The sequence below is a fragment of the Mytilus californianus genome, unplaced genomic scaffold (genome assembly GCF_021869535.1).
Source record: "Mytilus californianus isolate M0D057914Y unplaced genomic scaffold, xbMytCali1.0.p SCAF_3, whole genome shotgun sequence".
Lineage (NCBI taxonomy): Eukaryota > Metazoa > Mollusca > Bivalvia > Mytilida > Mytilidae > Mytilus > Mytilus californianus.
In genome coordinates, this window is record NW_026262679.1 from 18,308,987 (window position 1) to 18,333,367 (window position 24,381).

The following is a 24,381-nucleotide window of genomic DNA, read 5'->3' on the forward strand; positions in this document are numbered from 1 at the left end:
AACTGTTTGATTATTTCAATATAAGAATCTACTTCATTCTTTAAGTTATTTTATAAAGAAGAGAAAATTCTTTCTAGACAAAACCACCACTTAGCTGTCTCGTATGCACAGCCCCTCAAAATATGATGTCAATAAGAACTAGAGGATCAATCCTGCCTGAATCTTTCATCTGGGAAAAAAATATATCGTATTGATACTACCGTAAAAATCAGGATAACAAATATTGATAAAATCTTCCTAGCATCTCCTCCCCCACACAAACACTTGTAACAATTCGTAGTTGCTGTCTATTTATAATATATAATTATTTATCAATTATGGACTTTTGACGAGGTCAATACGTTATATATGGAATCTGAACAGGTCCATATATATAAAGTATTGACTGAGTGCTGAAAGTCCTTAATTTATATATTACATATGTAAATAGTGTAAGTTTGAAAATAATATTGACTCGATGTAACTAATTTTAGTAACATGGAGTCAATATCATTTTAAAAAAAGAGTAGCGTCGAGTCAATATGTCAAAATAGTAAAAAAATACAAAATATATAATGGAAAACACTTGACTGAATAAACCAATGAGAAACAAGAAAAATCAAACCATTATGTAATATGATAAATTATGAGATAATAGGCAGAATCTCAAACAATGTTTTAAACGCATGTCTATATCTATTTTGGCACTTTTTTTAAATGCATTTAATTTCACATATCCACTCATGCACTGCAGTTATAAAATCATCAATGTTGGTGGATAACTAGAAACCAAAAAAAAACAGGACCAATACCGGGTCTAAACCAGCGACGCTGCATGAAACTGAAGTTGGTTGCATGAAGAAGCCATTGAAGCCACGAAAAGTTTGACGAAAATTTTCCTTCTACAATGAGTGTTGTTAAATTTCAATTGCAAAGTATTGACAAACATGAACTGGCTGCACGGAGATGTAAAAATTTCTTACATGCTACAACTCATCACTATCAAGGTAAGGTGCAGACCAAAATATTAAGACAAATTCCTGCATTTTTCTCTTATGTTCAATTTTTAAGCCATGGCAGACATAATGGTCGACGAATTAAAGGTACTAACTTTAATCTAAATACCCTGAGAATCAGTCATATGAAGTCTTATTAAAGTATGTTCGAACCGCCTCGGTGGCGTCGTGCTAGCGTGTTCGCCTCTGGTGCGGGAGGTCGTGGGCTCGAACCCCGGCCGGGTGAAACCAAACACTCTAAAATTGATATTCTCCGCTAAGCACGCGGCAATAAGGAGTAAGAGCAAAGACTGGTTGGCTCGGAGTCAGAATAATGTGCCGGGTACAGTGACATGTCTTCCTGCGGACTGTTACCTTGTGAACTAGCACGTTAAAATCCGGCCCAGCGTGTCGTTCTAGTACAAAACAGAGTAAATATTTATTTTACATTAACATGTTCTCGTCCTGACTATGCATATTAATTTGCCGCTGGACGTTAAGCAGCCATTCACCCATCATCATCAAATATGTTCAGAGGAGAAAATCTTTGAATGAATTAAAAAGTTAACGAGAAAGTGAGCTAAATACTGTTGCATTAATAACTTTTTATGATATTCTAATATAAGCAAGTGATAGGTTCAAAGAAACGGACTGTTTACATACACACACATTGGAGTTGATGAGTCAAAATCAACGTTAACGTGTTTTGAACATGACTCAAACAGCGGACAGATAACTCAATTGGTAGCGCCGTTTTATACTGCTTTTACATGTTCTATACATACTCGGAAGTTTCTCCTGTCATCTATCTTGCAACTAAGGTTGAACTGTTTGATATAAGATATAGAGGACTTGTCTTGTTTGACTTATAACGTGTGCTTGTTACTATCATATTACTATTGATGGAGGACTTGTCTTGTTTGACTTATAACGTGTGATTGTTACTATCATATTACTATTGATGGAGGACTTGTCTTGTTTGACTTATAACGTGTGCTTGTTACTATCATATTACTATTGATGGAGGACTTGTCTTGTTTGACTTATAACGTGTGCTTGTTACTATCATATTACTATTGATGGAGGACTTGTCTTGTTTGACTTATAACGTGTGATTGTTACTATCATATTACTATTGATGGAGGACTTGTCTTGTTTGACTTACAACGTGTGATTGTTACTATCATATTACTATTGATGGAGGACTTATCTTGTTTGACTTATAACGTGTGATTGTTACTATCATATTACTATTGATGGAGGACTTGTCTTGTTTGACTTATAACGTGTGATTGTTACTATCATATTACTATTGATGGAGGACTTGTCTTGTTTGACTTATAACGTGTGATTGTTACTATCATATTTCTTTGTCTTAAACATGTACATGTTGTATGAGGGTAGGAATGTCCTTTAACGTTAAGCGTCAAACGTCTGTGTTTCGTTACCGTTACCGGTCAAATGAACGTTATTTTAACAAATATTTTACCGTCATTCGTCATGTAGAGTACCCCATTCCTACCCTCTTGTATGTTTAGATCGTTTAGAATATAATGCCGATCAATCTAGAATAATTAATCAGTGACTGATCTTAAAAGTTAATATTTAATATTTTCAAAAATTCAAAATTAGCAAGTATTATTTACAGACGTGTATGTACTACAAATAATGTTTTGGCTTACTTATCTATTCTGGAAAATATGTGTATCATTGCAAATTATTCAATATTACAAAAATGATACCACAGGATCCTATCATATGTTTCATAAATGTGTTTGAGATACAGCTCTAACATTTGGGTACAGAACCCGTACGTTCGGTACCTGTAACGTTTTAACTTTTGTCTTATCAGTAAATAAAGACAAATTTTTAATACTGCTTCGGCTTATAGCACTGGTCGGTCGTGAAGATCCGAAAAAGTGCCTGAGTGAATTTGTCAACCTACGTCCAAGACCCAGAACACCAGTGTTCTTTTGAGAGGACGATTGAGCCTCGTCTTGATTTTTCATCATTTTAGCAAGCTGTGTTATATTTCTAAGATTTTTCTGTGTTTTAAAACTTTTCCATGCACGTTGTAGAGTTTTGGCAGCAACATCTTCTTTTTTCTTTGTCATAGTACTTGATGTTTTTGTAGTTTTAACCCTTGTGGGAAAAGTTTCGGCGAATTTTATTTGAAGTTCCTCTCTAAGCTGTTTAAATTCTTCAGTTTCTTCCACATTCCCTAACACATGAATCACTAAATGCATAAGAATATCTAAGCAATGCATCTTGTCTCCTTGTACGATAGGAATATCAAATGCTACCAAAGCTATTTCATTAGGTGCCGGTATTCCTAAAGGTTCATCGAGCTCTCCCACAAACGGTGATAGTTTGTCAAACTTGATAAACTGTGTCGCTAGTGGATCATACTTCTCCCACACTATGTAGAAGGCATCAAAATCATCCTCAGTAATTCCGATTTCTTCCTGCTGATGGGCTTGATTAAAATTCTCTAGAATAACAGCGATATAAGTATTTATGATAACTAAGTATGTGATTAAAATATAGGAACACATGAACAAAATTGCCAACCATGGTTGTCCGCAATCACCAATGTCTTGTTTATACAGCGTGCCATCAGGGCGGGTTATGTAATCCGGATTACAATCTGGGGGTTGTATCAACAACGGTTCTAGGATGTCATTCCAACCAGCTGATGTTGAAATTCTTAACATCAACACAAAACTATTACCAAAAGTTTTAAAATTAATAACATCATCGTCCATAATTCCGCCTGCTATCTTTAAATTACCAAAACTCGACATTCCAATAATGGAATATATAAACATTATGAGAGCTAAAAGTGCTCCGATGTTAACTAAAGCTGGAAGAGAAATTACTAAAGCAAAGATTAATTTTCGGATTCCCTTGGCACCTTTGATCATTCGTAGTAACCGACCGATTCTGAAAACTCTTGCCACTCGGAATAATGTTGGTGATATGGATATGTTCTTTAAAGCTTCGTCAAATCCAGAAACTGAAAAAAAAAAAGTCGTGATTAATCTTTGTTACTTATATATCAGCAGCGGCTTCTGCTCGTGATGTTTAATTGTTATTTGTTCTTGTCACCGAGAAGATCAGAAAAATAGTTCACGTAAATAAGAAACGTAAAATTGTTAAGGAGATTTTTGAATTTTGAAAGATTGTTGCAGGTTGTCGGTTAGATAACGCCAAAAAAAAAAATCAAAACACGTGTTCTTTTTATTACCAAAAAGGAAGGTGGGTCATTAAAAGCTTCATGTGGTCCCAAAATGTTTTGAGAAAAAAAAAATCAAAGCCTTTCAGATTAATTTTTAGCTCAGCTGGTCCAATAGGTCATGCGAGCAATCATTTGTCCGTCTTTGCCGTTGTATGCGTCGTCACGTTGTTAAAAACCTTCTTTTGAAAGGACTGGATCTTTTTCAATCAAACTTGCCTTGAATGATTCTTAGGGTATGTGTGTATGTGTTTTGGAGTGTGTGTAATGGAAAGATGCATTGATCGAAATAAAAACCGTCACTAATCATTATGATTTCAAGCTTTAACTTCGTCGAGTCTAAACAAGTTGCGAATACGTTAAACAGACTACCAATGGTCTACCACCAACAACAATTAATCTAAGGACAAAAACACTGAGATGTAACTAACCACCGATAAGGTTCTTGTCTTGGAACAGACACATGCAAATGAGGCGGAGTTGCCTAGGGTATTTGTCTTGGAACAGACACATGCAAATGAGGCGGAGTTGCCTAGGGTTTTCAACAGTTTTTTTCTCCTTTTTAATTCAATGTGAGGAACTCGTGAAACCATTTCGGAGTTAATTAAATGTATATAGAGATATATTAATGACATATAATAGCATGCCATATAATATCATACAAAGATAAATAAGAGTTTGTCAAAAAGCTTTACACCACCATTATCAATTAAAAATCACTGAATTAGCGAATGAAGCTCTGATTCAAAATTGGTGTCATTGTCCTTACAAAATGCTTCTACGAGAACATTGAATACATGTAATAGGTCGAAAAACAGAAATTGTCCATTTTTTTTACTCATTAAACGAATGATTTCCTTAAGAAGCTAAACTGTAAGAATGTGTTCAAAATTCATCGTTGTGACATACTAAACATGATGTTATATTTCTTAGTTTTGGTAATTTGCGTTAGGTATTCCTTGTTTCAACATGATAGTATATCATCCGCTGATTAGCGATAAGGTTTTAGAATTTTGATGATAGGTTCAAAATTTATTTTAAAAAAGTGGACAAATTTGATAAACAGGCAAAGAAAAATTAACCTTTAATTTTTCTTAATAATACATCTGGCTTTATAATGAAATGGATGCCCAGCGGAGTTTTTTTATTTTCAAATATAAAATTTTTCAAGTAAATTCAAGGCCATTCATATTTTTCAGTACCAGGATCTTTTAAAAGAATTAGTTGCAAAATCTGTCTAGCCCTTTCCCCTCCTCTAAATCGAATGGTCCTCCTCTAAGCATACATTGATAATGAAATGATTTGTAGATCTCAATTTGCTTGTTTTTCCTGTTTGTACCTTCTTTCTGTCGTATTTCTAATTTCAAGATGATATGCAGAAAATATTAAAGTTTATAACAATAGTTCACATGTTGAAATATATCGCCTATTTTATTGGTCATGATCAAATTTATGTTCAATTCTTTAATATAAAATAAAGGTTAAGTACACGTAACACATAAACTCAACGTTATCAATGATGCATGTAAATGAGGTCAAGGTCGGATGAACCAGATGGACATGTACACATAGCAGTTCACACACCAAATATAGCTGACCTATGTCTTATATTATCTGAGAAAAGCACCTTACCACGAAAACTTAAAAGTCAACTTGACCAACGAACCATACAAATGAGATTTACTAATAGGTAAGATGAACCATCAGACGGACGTGTATGTTTCAATAATTCAAAACACCAAATCACATAGAGTGTATATATCTCTGGTTAAATATAGTTTACCATTGCCTGCAGTATCTGAGATAATGACTTTACCTTGATCACTTATCCATGAAAATGAGGTCAAAGTCAGGTGGACACTAAAGCTTGATACAAATAGTTTGCCCCGTCGAAACCACCACCACCGGATCATCATCCCGTATGTCTCGCCATCTGAAATTTTCGTTGCAGGCGAGACAAACATTTATTTTGAAAAGCAAAATTCGTCTTTGAAAATAAGGTAATACCTCCTATAAAATTCAATTGGTGGCTTAATTAATATTGGTATTTTCGTTAAGGCAAACACGTTAAAATTAATCATTTAAGTGCAGTTAACTCCATACTGAATTAATGGTTTCAATAATGTTGGCATTTTGTAGAACTTATATTGAGGATCATTTTTGTTTACAGTTTTCACTATGATAGACAATAATAATAAAATTCGGTCAAACATCCGGTCACTCGTGTAAAGAATCATTGGATGGTTTCAAGCCTATAGACATTTTATCTCATATCCTATAACAGCATGGTAAGATCTATAATTGAATATGCGTGTCCAGTTTGGCAGATAACATCAATGGAAAATATGAAAGAACTGGCAGCTATACAAAGAAAAGGATTATCAATTTGCCTTGGATTACCAGGAACAGCAGGTAGAGAAGCAATGGAAGTAGAGGCCAATATGCAACCAATCGACCTCCGAATGGAAGAAATCTCAGTCCGAGAAATAGCAAAAATCCAATCAAAAAAACATAGCCGAACCAATCAAACAACAGATGGAGGAGTATCTTACCAACAATGATACATATGTATGACAAGAATCTCCATTTGGTAAGGCTATAAATCAAGCCATCGACATGCAAAAAACAACAAAAGTAGATATCAAAATCATAGAGCCAGAGTTTACCTACAAGGCAGGAGCATATTTTATGCTAATGAGAGCACCAAGCTACTGGAGCCGATTAGGAAGCTCGAAAAACAGAACCGCAGAACAAACTGTCCAAAGCAACAAATTGTACAAGAACTGATAGGAGAAAGCTCAGATTCAACAGTTATTGCATTCATAGATAGCTCTTGTCAGGGAAATCCAGGACCATATGGAGCAGGAGCAGTAATATATACTGAGAACCACCAAGGAACCAGCTTAACAAGACCAGTAGCTAGCAGAGGCTCAATACTCTTAGCTGAACTAGTAGCTATCCTTATGGTTTTGGAACACTGCATTTACACACTTAGAGAACAGATCACTGAAGTAAAGATTCTATCAGATAGCCAGACAGCTGTTGGCATCTTGACTCTCAACTGGAAGTCAACTAACTACATTGACACTATCACAGACATTAAAGACAGCATTGGGACACTCCTGAGAGGCGGCATACAAACTATCCTATCTAGGATCCCAAGCCATGCTAATATAGCCCGGAACGAGATAGCGGACCAGTTAGCAAAAGATGCAGCACAGGTGGCCTCAAGTCTAAATGACCAGTACAACGTCATAACAATGTCAGATGTGAGAAGTGGAGTTAGGATGTCAACAAAACTTAAATGGCAAAATAGATGGACTAGAAGTGAAACTGGAAGGCAACTACACGAATTGGTTCCTATTGTTGGTAAGGCCCATCTACCTTGATTATCCAAATCCAGTTATAGGAAGAATCATGTCGGAATTTAGAACAGGCTACAATAGACTAAATAAATAATACCGCCATCAGATAGCCCAATCCCTCACGCCATACTGCGAAAGAAGAAAGCACTGGACCCTTCCTACTTAATTGTATGAGATACCATCAGGAAAGAGAAGAAATGAAGACAGTTGGAGATACAAAACATCATAATAGATCTTCATATCCTACTAGCACCAGCAAAGAAAGAGACATACGAGAGAACAGCGGATATTATAGGAGACTGAAGAATCCCGATCCTGCGCATAAAAAATTTACCTAAGTACAGTGTGACATTACTCGGATAAACTATAGTACTAAGATGAAACAAGCAAACACAAAGAGACTAGTTGTGTCAACATATATATTGACCCTAGGATCAGGATCAGGATGCCATGTTGGTTGGATGGTGGGGATAAACACAGGGATTTTATACTAGATACTCTAATAATCATTCAACGGAAGCAGGGGCGGATCCAGGATTTTGGAAAGGGGGGGGGGCGTAGCATGTAAAAATCGCCGAGCGGAGCGAGGTGAAAATTTTTTTGGACCTTTTTTGGGCTACAAAACAAAAAATATGTGTAAAATGCACATTTTTAGTGACGGTTCCTAACGTGGGGTATGTATATTTTATAGTTAAAGTGTAAGCTTGGGTTGGACATTTTTGATGCCGCATTCTCCCCATTAGTTGTCTATTATAAAATGATTGAATGGATCTAAAGCTATGTACTAATATATTTGATGTGGGATTTGTCAGTAAAAAATGGACATGGAAAATTCTCGTTTGTTGTATGGTTAGTTAGCATAACCTCACAGATTACTTGTTGTAAACATGATATACGGCTATTCAATGAAGTTTATAATACGACCGACACGAACAAAGACAAACAAGCAATTTTTATCCAAATGTTTGGTTGAAATGTTTCACTCAACAAGGGAAGTGAGGGGTTCCGAATCAACCAACGGCTACGAATGAGTCTGAAAATCAAATTACAACGAAGTTGTGAATGACGGTCGACAAATGGAGACATAAAGGCCACACCCAGCAGGCAGGTTGCAGTTGGGCCTTGAAAAAAGTAATCAGTATATCAGTTCGGCGAAACAGACATTCCGGTCAGATATGGGATTTACATGCAAACCCCTCAAAAAAAATTACGCATGTTTTTTATTCACAATGTTCATTTAATGCTGAATAATTCTGTTGGATTTTTTTTCTTATAGCAAAAAGGGGACACGATAATTGTTTTCATTACAGATACGGCCAGAATTTTTGTTTAAGGCAAAAATCAGGGTCAGAATTTTTTCTCTAAAATATCTCAGACTGCCCTATCAAATCAAATGGTCCGTACCTAAGACTTTAAACATATCTAGAGCTTACTGACTGGGGATCATTATTCAGCAATGTTATTAATTGGCTGGGGCGTGTGGGGTTAAACATATTTTCGTAGGTAAATAATATTGCCGTGGAACTTTTTTTTTTCATGAGAGTGTAATAGAGTATTACTTTCTGTTGAGTGGAAATATGAAATAGAAGTCAATACGTTCTTGCTCAATCCTTTGTCGCTTTGAAGGTGTCATACTTGTCATCCTCCGCCTAAGCAATGTGTTGCTGTTATTTGAATTTCAAAATGACTGAGTGACGTTTCAAACGTACTGATCAACTCCACCGTAGCGAAACATATGACTGACATAATCAATAATATATTACAGTAAATACGAGCGAAAAATATCTTTATAAGTAAAGAATTGTCGCTTAAAAATTAAATACACGACCGGGAAATGGCAAAGTTCACGAAGTCAAGTCTGATTCATCATTTTACAAAAAAAAAAAAAAAAAAAGTTCAAGCAAAGGGGGGGGGGGCGTACGCCCTCTACGCCCCCCTCTGGATCCGCCACTGGGAAGTTTGATTGAAAAATAGTCCTTTCTAAAGAAGATTTTTAACAACGTGAAGACGCATACAACGGCAACGACGGACAAGTGATGAGTCATGTCTTACATGACCCATTGGGCCAGGTGAGCCTAAAATTAATCTGAAGGGCTTTACAGTTTTACATTTTCAATCGGAATCAAAGTGTCGCACATATGATAGAAAAATATACAAATTTGGTTTATATTTGTGACAATAACGTCGTTTCCTTGTATTTTATTAATGATAGCATTATCATGTCATTTATAGACGTATAACAAAATTGTTTTCTAATCGAAATGAGACATTAATTTCTACGCTTAAAGTTTTTTTTCGAGATAAACCACCAAGTGTGATTCAGAAGTAAAAGTATAGAAAGCAAAACTTTATAAATACGTATGGCCATGATATTTGTACATAAATCAGGCCGTTAGTTTTCTCGTTTAAATTTTTTCACATTCGTCATTTCGGGGCCTTTTATAGCTGACTATGCGGTATGGGTTTTACTCATTGTTGAAGGTCGTACGGTGACCTATAGTTGTTAATGTCTGTGTCATTTGGTCTCTTGTGGAGAGTTGTCTCATTGGCAATCATACTACATCTTCTTATTTTATATGGTAAGTAAAATGAACTTTAAAATAGTCAAATCAGTCTAGGAGTCAATTTTGACTAATAATTTTTTCCTTACATGATAACCATAATGAATATAAAATAGTATCTTAGTATGAAATAATATCCATAAATTAAAATCTGGTATGAAGTTTAACAACAATGCATTGTTTTGGTTAATAGTAATACTATACTATATACATAAGCTATATATACTACTGAAGTTCTACAAAATAAGAATACATAAACATTGGAAAGACTTACCTGGTCTGGAACATTAAAATCTTTGTTACCGACAAGGAATTGTATAAATCATTTCATCAACCAAAAGTTTCAACCGTTTGTTATAAAAAGTAAATCACAACTTTAAAAAATTGACATTTGATGTATGTTGACAATTATTCTACTTAAAGGATACCAGACCAGCAACATACAATATTCTGCTAAAACCATGCTCACCTGTGGGAATACTTGATTTGTTAATTGTTAAACCAGGCTATCCTGTATGCATGTTTCAAATACTACTTAGGAATATAAAATTCAGCCAGCCCTTGAACCATTATAATGCATGCTACATGTAAAGTTCTGCTCATCCTTTAATCATGTTTAGTCTATATGAATACCTAAATTACGTAAGCCCTTGAACATAGTTCTTTTACTCTCTAACCAATAATCATGTATGGGAATTTTTGAAATTCTGCTAGTCCCAAGAACTTTTGAAATTCAGCTAACTCTGAACAGTCCTCATCTGTAGAAACACTATATTTCTTACTCTTAGCCATTGAACCATGCCTACCTGTACTAATAACCATGAAAATTTTGCTAATACTTAAGCCATGCTTAACTACATGTAAACTAGAAATAATGTCAGATTCCCCAACCTCAATCTTCATAAATACAGATTCCACTTAACTCTACAATGACATAATTCCATCTTTACTAAAATACCAAACTTACATCAAACCATATGATTGAGTGAAACCTACATATGGGATCTTAACTAAACAACTTTTTAAGCATAATCTTGCTTAATTCAAACAATTGATGATGCTTAGCATCCACTGGCAAATATCATAGCATGTCAGGACAAGAACATGTTCATGAGATATGATTTTGAACCCTGCTTTGTACTAGACAGGACTAACTACACAAATATTGCAGAAATGTTTAGTAAATCCAACTGATGAACAAAAATGGCAGAGCAATTCAACTGCAGTTGTCTCAAAGTATTCTTGGTTTTCACCACAATATTTTTTCTATTAAAATGATAACTAAAAAGGCAGTGGAATGAAAATATTGACTTACCCATTCATAAAAGAAAACCTATAAACTGACTGCAAACTATCAACAAAAATAGTTTCAATATCTTAGACAAGTTATAACTTTAATTTTTGGATCACTTTTAAAATAATTTCCAAAAAATTATGTTAGTTGCCATTCAAGAATATTTGCAGAATAAATACCCAAATTCTTTTTCAAAACAGTTTATTTGGAAAAAGTATGTATGAAATGAATTGAGAGTTAATATGACGAAAAATACACATGTAAACAAAATACATTTCTGGTTGTAATAGCTCAATCATCATTATAGTGATAATGAAATCAAAACTTCAACAAAGAATTTCAAGCAGTAAATTACAGGTATTGTTACTTTTACATACTTCTGTATAGATATATATCTTTAAAAAATCAACAGAATTAATAATAAAACAATTAATCTTATTTACAATTACTTAGAATATACAACATATGAGAAGGAATTGCAATATTAGAATATTTCACTCGAAACCCTTATTAGTTACAATTAAATATAAACTGTTTTACATCATGATGCATACACTAAAACATGAACAACTTGAATGTCAAGATTTTGTAAATTTGATAAAGTATCAAAGCATGTTTTATTGATTCAAACTTGGGTAATTAAGGGGCATAAATGTTTGTGTATAAATTTAATTTCCATTTAATAATATAAAATGTTAACAGAAAGATTTGTCTCCCCTGCATGCAATGCAACTGAACAAATATCCTACTGACTTCTTATAAGAAATTACCATTAAACAGATCTAAAGCTCAAAGTCTTGTATTATCCACAATTTTTTACTCCAAAATTCAACTTGCCAGGCAGGGATGTGTGCTAATACAATGCCACAAGCAATAAGTAAGAGAAATGTCAATTCCACAATGTCCTTTTTTTTTTACATCTGCTGCCATGGTTTTTCTTGACCAGGTAGAAGGCAACCCGATTTCTTTAATTATTTTAGTTATTTGCATAATTTATATTATTATGCAATTTTAAAAGAAAATCAAGAATTTCCTGATAAGTATCAAATTGTAATGCTTCAGTACATATTTCTTTCTTCATAGCATTCAAATCATGATTGAAACTGCCTAATGATATATAAAGTCAGGAAAGTAATCGGTTATTTGTTTAGATTTGGTGTTTAAGACAGCATGCAGTTTGTCTTTTCTTTTAACTGTAAGTATTTCAAATGTTAATAAATAAATTGAATAAATTAAACAATGTTTTTACATAATGATAGCACTATTGTACATTTAAAGTAGTATGTATAGACCAAACTTGTTTGCTTTTCAATTTCCAGTTAATGATAAACACAAATTCTGTATTTGTTTTGGATGCTTTTGGTTCTCGTAAAGTGTTCAAAAATCGTTTATTAACATATTCCATCATATTTTTGATAAAGGAAAGCAGAGGACCATATATGACTTCAAACTTATCAGATTTTCACCAAGTAATGAAAAAGTTTTTGTCCTGAATTCCAATGGCCAAATAGGGTGTGCAGATTAAACATAAATGCAGATTAACCACAACTTTTTACGGTAATTTTGAACCTATATGACAGAGGAAAGGCAACACTCATGTTAAGCCTTGAGTGAGTCACAGCAAAAATTGCAGCTACCATTGGTTCTATTTTTATTATTAGATTTCATTTAGGTAAATTTTTATTCCCACCCTTCCTTCATTATGTCAAAAAATGAATTATTCATATTACTAAACCTTTCAAAATAAGCACTTTTGACTGCATATTAAAATGACAACATTCAAACTTTGAAATTGAAAGAAAAAACAAAACACTAAAAACATAAAAAAAAAATCATATTCGCAGGTTTGCTTTTTCAACATTCAAATTATTCCAATGCAAAATGGCTTACTGATGAATTTTTCATTCTTTCAAACACAAATGCATAAATTTAACAGAAAATTACATCACATAAAACTTATTATTAAAAAATAAATCTTAGTTGAAATTAAAAAAAAACAATATAAAAACAAGAAGATGTGGTATGATTTCCAATGAGACAACTATCAAAAAAGTTCATTCAGTATTCAGTGAAAGAAAAATATTTGTAAAAATTAATCCTAATATTTCAGACAATACTTTCATATCAGGTATTGGGTTTCTTTAATATCTCATTGGTTACCTTTAAAATATCATATCACAAAACTTTTCTGAGTAAGAACTAAGTAAAATCAAATAAACATATCAATTCTGATAAAAATAAAAATCTGTTAAAAAGGAATACCCTCTTTAGTTGTATCATAATATGATAATATCACATGGAAATTAAATACGACAGGACTACATGTTTAAAACAACTGAGTATATAAACAGAACCATAAACAAAATCAAAATTAAATGTAAATGTAAATTGGTTAAATGCTTCATGGTACAAATTAAAACTGGAATGTGCATATATAAATATAATTTGAGCAAAGGGTGAAGGACGTTGAATATAATGAAGCGAATATTTTGATTTTTGTTAAAAAAAAAAACACAATATTTTTTTAGTCTAATTCAACTTTTTTTAATACTGTAATAGAATTATTTATAATGTGTATTTATCTTACACAAATGTCATTGAATTTCTTCATGGTGACCTGGCATAAGTAATCAAGTCATTTTATTTTATTTTAACAAATTTATCATTATTTCCTTGGTTTTGCTTTTGCAAACACCAGAATAAGAAGGCAAATTTACCATTGATTACCAATCTCTTTCTCAAGTACCCAAAACAGTTCCATCAAATTTAGACAAAATTTGAAGGACAATACTTATTGATACAAAACTTGGAAAACATTTAATAAATGAACTGACTTTAAAAATCCTATCTAAATAAAGTTTGATATTTATAGGATCTTGTATGAGTTTTCAAAGGACTGGAACCCTGTTAATGTGTGACACATCAAGGAACAGTCAAATAAACAGTGACTAGGAATTGTGGGTAGGAATATAAATGCACATCCAAACTTATGAGTGATATCAATGTGCAATACAAATTTTGGCATATATTTTGACAAATCAACAACAATGAATTTTTGCATCAGTTGTATAAAATATCACAGAATACATATTCAAAATGCTAGAGTGTCTTCTAATTTATAACAACAGTTATTCGTTCAGATTTTTGGTTACAAAATACTGCTGGCCTTATGTTAGAACATCTGACCAAGGAAGAACTTTGTGTCGTACATAAATACTATGTAGGCTTCATGCATAATAATATTAATTCTGCAAATGTTGTAAGATATACCTCAATGAAAGAATTTCTAATTTTCAAATGCTGATATATGTCAACTAGGAGGCATTAATTTGTTTTGAGAATCATTTGTGAATGGTTTTACAATAGATGATAATAAGGGTTAGATATGGAAAGGAAATGCCATTTTATTTCATTGTAGGTATACCACAACATCTTCAACATACAAATAAAACTCATTATGTCATTTTAGGCCATTCAACAATCTTTAATTTGAAACATTTGCAGAATCTTTTCTACTTTCCTTATTTTATGAAGTCATCATTATCATAAATCAATGTCTGACTTGTGTTGATTTGGTGAGTAGAGCGAGCCTACACTTGGAACTTGTAATGTGTTTTTCTTTGTAGGTTTTCTAGTTAATGCAGTACTACTTTTAACACTAGCGCGACTTGTTGCACTTGTAGGTCTTGACGAGCTGAAAAACTGACTCAAAGCACTACTGAGTCTACGACCCAAGCTTATAATACTGTTGCCTTTTTGTGAGGTTAAAGCAGCTTCTTCTTCTTGAGATTTTTGTAATTTTGCTAGCTGTGTGATGTTACGTAAACTCTTTTGAGTTTTCCAACTTTTCCAAGCACGCTGTAATGTCTTTGCAGCCACATCTTCTTTTTTCTTCATCATAGTACTTGATGTCTTAGTTGTTTTTACTCTAGTTGGGAACGTTTCAGAGAATTTAAGTTCAAGTTCTTTTTTCAATTGCCTAAATTCTTCTGTTTCTTCAACACGCCCTAGCACATGTTTTACAAGGTTCATTAAAATATCTAAACAATGTATTTTATCACCTTCCACAATTGGAAGATCAAAGGCAACTAAAGCTATTTCATTTGGTTTTGGTATCCCTAAAGGTTCTTCAAGATCGGCAACAAAACTAGTTAAATGCTCATATTTTAAAAACTGTGATGCAAGTGGGTCATATTTTTCCCATACAACGTAGAACATATCAAAATCATCTTCAGTAATTCCCACCTCTTCCTGTTGGTGAGCTTGATTGAAATTCTCCAAAATAACAGCAATGTATGTGTTGATTATAATTAAGAAAATAATTAATATATATGAACACATGAAAAAATAAGCTAGCCATGGCGTACCACAATCACCGTTATCTTGTTTGTACAAGGTTCCATCCGGACGAGTAATGTATTGATCATTACAATCTGGAGGTTGTATTAAAAGAGGTTCTAAAATATCATTCCAACCAGCAGAAGTAGACAGTCTCAATAGTAACACAAAGCTACTGGCAAACGTCTTAAAATTCACCACATCCTCATCCAAAATTCCACCAACAATTTTCAAGTTACCAAAACTTGACATGCCAATAATAGCATATATAAACATAATTAAACACAGGAGAGCTCCGATATTTATTAAAGCTGGTAATGAAATTATCAAAGCAAACAAAAGTTTTCTTATTCCCTTAGCTGCTTTAATTAGTCTAAGCACACGTCCAATCCTAAAAACTCTCACGACACGAAGAAGTGTTGGTGAAACGGACAGACTCTCTAATATATCTTCTAGAATGATTGCTGAAATACAAAGGTTTGGATAGATTGTAAGTTAATGGTACAGCTGCATAGAGGAAATAATGCATTACTAGCAGGACTCTGTTCTGCCTGCTGCATTCAAACTAAGAGTTTCTAGGCCAGACAACCTGTGAGATTTAAGTCATTAAACAAATTCCCCTCATGTAGTACCAACAACCTTAAATACAATTCTCATCATCAGTTCATGAGATGGGAAATTTTACTACGGTATTTAGAGGAACTGGAGGACCTATTTATTAAATCAGCAATTGGCTGGGATGGGATTTAAAAGTAGTTTAGAGGATAATAACAATATTCACACTACTTCTCTCTTATTTATCTCTGAATTAACTACATCTAAATTCACATTTCACTTCATACTTCTAACACAAAACTAATAGAGAATCAATTACTTTTCAATCATAAATTTCAAGGACAGGAATTAACATGTACTAGACTTTGTTTATATTCTATGATATTTGTAAGTATATTATCAAACACAAAGGATATACTAATATCAAAAACAGCATTTGTGAAGCTAGCAAACATTACACTTCTAGAAAGTGAAAACAATATATTATTATCTACTTAAAACATCCTACTGTGACAAAAGTGCATGTCTCATCAAAATTAACTGACTTTAAAGTCAAATTGTGACTTAGTCAGAATCTACAATATATTACCTGACTCCTGTAGTATTAAAACTGAGAGAAAACTTACAGTATTAGAATATTATTTCCCTTGGTTCAAAAATTAATTCTTTGTCAAAACACTTACTGATGTTAATATCTAACATTTTCGTAAATTTTCTTAATAAGTAAGACAATATCTTTTAATGAATTTCAGTAATTTCCCAAAAGATTTCAATGTTAAAATATCAAACTAGATCAACACATTTTATTTAAGAAATTAATTTCATCAAATAATATGCAAATGAGGAGAATGTATTTCTTGGCTTTCATCCCAGTTGTCTGCCCTTATATCATGAATATATGTCTGATAAAATATTCACAAAATTACAATTGTAAATATCTAACTTTAAAGACAATTTCTATACATATCACAGTGAAACCTGTATAAACTATTGAATATTGTTCTCTTAAATTGTTTTCATCCAAACACCTGTTTTATTTGACAAATGTCTTCACATTCCCAAAAGGATTCAGTTTAGAGAGATTTCACTGTAATGTGTAATTTGAATTTTTCATTTCAATGTGTAACAACTGATATTTAAAATGTGTGTCAAGTAATATTTCCTTTTTCATGGTATATTCAATGAAATTATATCAAATGCAGTTACCTACAAAACCTACACCAAATATTGACCATATCAATAGTATCATACAATTATTTTAATTTTTTAAGTCCACTTTTCATGAATTCACAGAGCCAAAATTGTACCTTCTCCTTTGCATTATAAAGAGTACTTTTTTTCCATTATAATTATGAAATATTACTATAATAAATATTTTTGCATGAAATCAATAAATCTGAGAATGAAGAACATCAATCAAAGGACTTTTCCTTTGTCATTAATATCAGATGGAATGTCTCAGGACTTTTCCTTTGTCATTAGTATCAGATGGAATGTCTCAGGACTTTTCCTTTGTCATTAGCATTAGATGGAATGTCTCAGGATTTTCCTTTGTCATTAGCATCAGATGGAATGTCTCAGGACTTTTCCTTTGTCATTAGCATCAGATGGAATGTCTCAGGACTTTTCCTTTGTCAATAGCATCAGATGGAATGTCTCAGGACTTTTCCTTTGTCAATAGCATCAGATGGAATGTCTCAGGACTTTTCCTTTGTCATTAGCATCAGATGGAATGTCTCAGTCACATCTACCCCACATTTCATATTTCTAATTTTATAAGAAATCCTATATCAATTCTAATCTATAATCTAAATTTATACCTAGTATAGACAGCACAACAACAATAAAATCAAACACATTCCAGGGCTGTCTAAAATAATGAAGCCGCAATCCTATTATCTTGATGGCTGCTTCCAGAGTAAATACTGTTGTGAATATAATATTCATAATTTGTAAGATATCTACTACCATTTCTGACTGTTTGTAATGCTCTATGCCCATCACTATCATGTTCATGAATATTACAACCACTATACATAGATCAAACTTGGTGCTCACTGCTACATCATAAAATACACCTTGTATTGTGTTCTGAAAATAAAACAAAATGCATCTTATAAAATATGAATACAAAACAATAATTCTAAACTTGTTCACAATTCACCTACCATTTAATGTCTTTAAGTTTTTTTAGTTTTCAAGTTTTTCCTGAAAAAAAGGTTCAATTGACATAAAAAAAATACTGTGAATTAATTTATTTTCTTGGGTATCAATTTTCGTGGATTGAGGAAAACTTTAGACTTCGTTGATATTTGATTTCTTGGATTTGCATTATCTGCATACAATGCCTATATAAAATTTGTAATTTGTTGAACATTTGAATTCGTGGTTCACCTGTACCAACGAAACACACGAAAATTGGTATACAAAGAATAATAATGAATCCACAGTAGGTATACAACTTGAGTAGAAATCTTTGAATTTTCTAAATAACTTTATTGATAACAATAGGGAGATGTGGTATGATTGCCAATATGTAGGTAGTTATAAATTGAGTCAAATCCACGCTGTTAGAATTTACTGTAAGGGCTACAAAGACTTACCGGTATTAAAGATATATTACTTTTTCAATAGTTTTGTATACATAATTGTTTTAGACAAACAATAAATTCAATTCAACACACATAACCTGTTCCTTTTGTAACAGCAAATAATAAAACCATGATATACATAATTGTAATAATCAGTCAAAAATAAGGTGTAAAATATATTATTAAATTGGTTGCAATGAAATCATGTGATTTCCCAGTAAAACAAAAACCAACATATGTGAAATAAATACAATAATTTCACTCTGACATTACACAACAATGGATGTTGTCAAAACCTTGTTGATGATGATGCATCAAAACAAATTGAAAATGTGTAGAAAAAGATTTAGTTCCTTGCATTTTCTACTTTATTTCCATTAAAAAAAGTTTATGGTCAATGTAATAAAAAAATAACTAATACAATAATTCAAATATTGAAAAATATCCAACAAAAATGTGAACATAAATGTATAAAACTATATAAATATGTAAACATGCAAAATTTAGAAAAAAAAATTCTCTAGAATAACTATAAAAATGTAGAAAAGAACTTTCCAGCTTTCATCTTAAACATTTCTCCTCGGGCTGTTATAAAATAGCAAGCACTTTCTTCTGTAAGATTTGATTTTTTGGTGAAGGACAGATTTCAGCATTTCATATTCTACTGCTACTAAAGTATTGATCTCTCATGACATCTATATTACTAATATTACCGGTAATAAAACATGCTCAGCACGTCTAATTTGAACAGAAGACAAAAATCCAAAATCTTAGAATAATATTTCATTTATACATTAATCATATTACAGATGACAAGCTAAAACAACACATTTGACATCAGACATGATGACTATCTAAGTGTGGTCTAATACTCTATCTGGACTCCATACTTACCAGTAGACCAGGACCCTGTAAAGTGTATTTGGATCCAGATTTACACACACATTTCATTTTCTAAACATTTTACATGCCCTTTCAAATACTAAGTCTAATAACAAAAGCCCAATTATCAAACTGCAGCTGAACTAAAAATTTACATCGTGAAAAAATTAACATCTAGAAATAAACTTTACTGACATAAATGTCAAACTAATTACAATAAAAAATAACGTCTTTATACATTATCTGACTGACAAACTTAAAACCACTCAAACAGCAGCTGAAAATCTGACCTTCAACATAGGCTTTTAAAAAAATTGATGTTGCAAAAAACATTTTCCTCTTGATTTTTTAAAACTTTTGTCACTTAAGGACTTTAATGCAAATATTGGGAGACATAGAATAAATAGTTTTATCACAAAATGAAAAACTCGTTGTGGATAGTGTTTCTGTTAAATGACAACGAGATTCACACCTATGCTTTTACAGTACTAATGTGTCTTCAACCCATTTTTAGACCAGAAAAGTGTTTCTGTGTTCAGGAAAATTTTCTAATCAAAAGACTAAATTAATCAAGAATTTTTTTTTGGGTTGAAATAAAGCAAATTCATATTATATGTCCACATCAGTCTTGTTGCGATATAGCCTTTTATGCAGATATGGCATAAAACAAACACCAATCAATCACTCCAAATCAGTCTAGCTGCGATAAAGCCTTTTTGCACTGATACTGCGTAAAGCAAACACCAATCAATCAATCCAAATCTGTCAAATTTTGAGCAGACTTTTACACACAAAAAGTTTGGATAACATCAGAAATATCTTTAAATTAAGGTCAATTAAATAACTTGTTTTAATTTTCCCTACCTTTGGTCTTTTAATGGTTTTCTGTGGTTTTTTGTTTCCCAGTTTCTTTAATGTGTTCATATAATTACGCTGTGTTGTTGTCAGAAACATATCCAACACATGTCCTTCATACTGAAATGTTCAATATTTGAAATACCATTAGGGTTCACACATGTTTATTTTTAAAAATTCTTCTAGTAAAACAACATACTAATTCTTCATGTTGTTAATAGTTTAGTATTAGTATTTTCTAAATATTGAATATCTATTAGGTATGATAAATTGAATTAACAATATTCTTAAAATTATACTAATGGACTTTTGTTTTTCCCCGCATGAAATAATAAGGCGTATGATGCCTGGAAATCTGGTGTTGCTGCCTCTTGTATGGTAATGTTTGTACTAATGGAATAAATAACGGTTAGAATAAAGTTTACCTGTTTCTTGAGTTCATTAAAGTTGTCAATGATAACACTTATAATCAGGTTTAATGTGAAGAAAGATCCAAACACAATAAATGCCACAAAGAAAAGATAGTACCATATGTTGGACTCAAACGAAGGCTGTATATCAACCTGAAATAAAAAGTCATACAATCAACAACCAGTAAAATATTCTCCAACCAAACCAAGAGTTGGTAAGTAAGTGTTAGTTGTAACCCTGTTTTTTATTAGAAATAACCTTAACTGTGAGTTGTATGCCAAGATCAAATTAACAGTCAAAATAAACTTGTATATTAAAGCTACTTAACTTTACACTTAAACTAATATTCTGACAGACAGTTACTTAATCTTTCCTGATTTTCTTTTCTTTTAATTTACAAAAAAAACCGGTATAATTACCTGAGTAGCATCTACTGCATCTTCCATCAACTCCATCCAACCTTCAAATGTGGCCTAGAAATAAAATTGTAATTGTTCAATAAATTATTTTTTTTATATATTATGCTATTGTCTCTGTTAAAAGCTACTTAAAACATGACTTCAACACTAGAAATCAACATCAAGCTCTCAAATTATAATTTTTTTATTTTAGGGTTCATCAACAGAGTTTTAACATAACAAATTTGTGTAACAAGAGTCTTTCAAAATGACAGCAAACCAAGGTTTCATTACACTTAATAGTGTCATTGATAAATCAGTTCTTAAGGTAATTCACACAGAATCCTCATAAAGTGCCATTTTCAACTTCTGAACGGCAGTTTTGAAAATCGGCTATATGGAACTTGTCATCAGTGACAACAAATTTAAATTTGAAAGACAATAAGATGAAAAAATCAAGGCCCTATCCTGGTGACAAGAATTAATAGGGATATATTTACTGCCCCTCACCTGAAAAGGTGCTCCCCCATTTCAGATTTTATAGACTATAGAACTCATCTGAGGTTTTGATATGAGTGGAAACCTTCATACGAATTTGAAAAGGAGGATCAGGAGAAAAATGAAATAATAGTGCATTTGTAGTCCCTTCCCCCCAAAAACTAATAGTTCCCCCATTTAAGGTGTTTATGATTATAAAACTCATCCATGGTTCTGAAAAGTGAACAAGTTTTGGAGAGGATACAACAAAAAATGAAGGCCCCCATAATGGCTACAAGATTGAGCATAATTTAAAAATTCCCTTTTATTATATTTTCATTACACAATTGATATTGTATAAAACTATATATGTATAATATGATACTTACCACTTGGAATAAGGATAAGAATCCCTGTCCTACATGGTCAAAGTTTATTTTTGAATTAGTCCAATTATAGCCACTAGAAATACAGTGGGATTTATTAGCTATTACAGATGGATCAAATTTCTCTCCATCATTATCCACACATTTGAAAAACTTTCCAGCAAAGAACTGCACTCCCATAATACTGAAAATGAGCCAGAATACCAGACAGACAATTATCACGTTTATAATGGAGGGGATTGACAGCATCAGAGCATTGACAACAATCTGAAAAATAAAAAACAAGTCTTTTAAACATTTTATAAAAAAAAGATAAAAAAAACTCAAACAAAGTAAAGTTTCAGTTTTAAACAATCAATAAGTATTTAACATAAATGTGCATGGTTAAAAACAAAATTAAACATACCTTCATTCCTTGCCATCTTGAAATGGCTCTGAGTGGACGTAAAGCACGAAGTGTTCTCAGAGATCGGAAAGCAGAAATGTCAGCAGCACCTGCTGCAGCTGCAGCAAAACTGGCCCAAGATATCTGTAAAAACATTAAATGTCATTCACAATACAAAATATCAAAAGTTATATAAATAAAAACTTTTCAAAAGTCAGAATATTTTTTTTCAACAGTTTTATTATGACTGATAATTGTTTTATTCATGTACAGTAATTTGACATGAAACTTATTTTGCTTTTACAATTCAGCATCTAATCTTTCACTTGCACACATCATAACATGGGTATTGCTTAGTAAATAAATGCACATACACAACTTTTTTCTATGGATCATCATACAATACCCAATGGCAAGTTTATTACAAGAAAAGCTTGGAAATCAGGTTATGGAAAAAAGATTACCAACTAGATGTGTCAACACGACATGAATGGCCCCACTCGCAAAAAAAAGATTTAAACCATTTTTTGGAGTGGAAATTTAAGAATGAAAGTGTATATAACTGTTATTTTCATGAAATTTTCGAGGTCCAAAGCCTGAATTTAGGCAGTGGAGCATAACCAAACATAATCTTGATTTGTAACTCATCATAGTAGACTCACATACTAAAAATCAGCTCAATATGTAAAAGCATTTAGAAAATAACTCTGTATAACTGTTTGTTGTGGAATGACAGAATGAAGGAATGATGGAATGATGGATAAGGGCAAAACTATATGGCCCTGACCACTTTGTGACTGGGCCATAACAGTTGCAATTTCTGACACAAGAGCTTAATTGAAAATATTTGATTTTGACAGTCAAGACTGGCAAATATAACAGTTTCAGGACCCTTGCTGTTAAAGTTTTCACTTTTTTTCTTGCATTTTTTACCATTCGTCTGTGTGAATGTAGGCTCAAGGGAGAATGTTAAGTGTACAATTAAATCTTCTCTAAGGTGTTTCAACTGAGTGAAAATAAATCATACTTACAACAACAATGATAAAATCAAGAATTGTCCAAAAACTGCTGAAATATGTCTTCATCCCAAGAGCAAGCCATTTCATCAACATTTCAATGGTGAACAGGACAACAAATATAATATTGATGATATACAGAGCTTGCTCCAGTTCAGGTTTCTGGTACAAATAAATATCTTCAAAAGCCTGCAAAAAATGAAATATAATCTTAATTTTCTGTATATATACACACCCACTACAGTTGACCTATTACTAACAACTGAAAGACTGATCAAATCACTATAATGTAGCATTGACTACAAAACTCTCTAACTGACATGTATACTTTGCAATGATTTTATGAACCAAATACAGTAAGCATATAACTTAAAATAACTGATTACACACTTTTTCATGCCGTCATTGAACCATGACAACAATCTCAATGACAATACACTAAAGTCAAGAAGGAGGCTTTAGACCACAATGCATCTGAATACAACATTTGGATTACCCAGCATTACAACCTTCTGAATTATAAAGCATTATACAAATAGTTTATGCTAGACCCCAGTGTCTGAATAATATCCAAATGTCTCACCACATTCATTGCAAGAACTTAGACAAAAATGTACTTTATCTATATTTCTTTCCCCTTTTTTGTAAATAGACTCTT

At 32.3% G+C, this 24,381-nt stretch overlaps 1 protein-coding gene across 11 annotated transcripts in view; it reads right to left on the minus strand.

Annotated features, from left to right (window-relative positions):
- Nucleotides 1-2,565: 2,565 nt before the first annotated feature.
- The window catches only part of LOC127734051 (sodium channel protein 1 brain-like), a 111,688-nt gene continuing 89,872 nt past the window's right edge, over nucleotides 2,566-24,381 (minus strand). For 9 of the 11 annotated variants that reach the window (XM_052243603.1, XM_052243602.1, XM_052243608.1 and 6 more), the window contains 9 exons: nucleotides 23,739-23,912; nucleotides 22,729-22,851; nucleotides 22,326-22,589; nucleotides 21,481-21,534; nucleotides 21,076-21,213; nucleotides 20,660-20,770; nucleotides 18,143-18,413; nucleotides 16,912-16,932; nucleotides 2,566-3,990 (listed from right to left, as the gene is read on the minus strand). In XM_052243603.1, coding sequence (XP_052099563.1) covers nucleotides 2,738-3,990; nucleotides 16,912-16,932; nucleotides 18,143-18,413; nucleotides 20,660-20,770; nucleotides 21,076-21,213; nucleotides 21,481-21,534; nucleotides 22,326-22,589; nucleotides 22,729-22,851; nucleotides 23,739-23,912 — 2,409 coding nt within the window. In that variant the 3' untranslated portion in view covers nucleotides 2,566-2,737. Of the gene's footprint in view, nucleotides 3,991-11,613; nucleotides 16,232-16,911; nucleotides 16,933-18,142; nucleotides 18,414-20,659; nucleotides 20,771-21,075; nucleotides 21,214-21,480; nucleotides 21,535-22,325; nucleotides 22,590-22,728; nucleotides 22,852-23,738; nucleotides 23,913-24,381 lie in introns of those variants that run through there. The other 2 variants (XM_052243611.1, XM_052243605.1) reach the window with 1 other exon arrangement.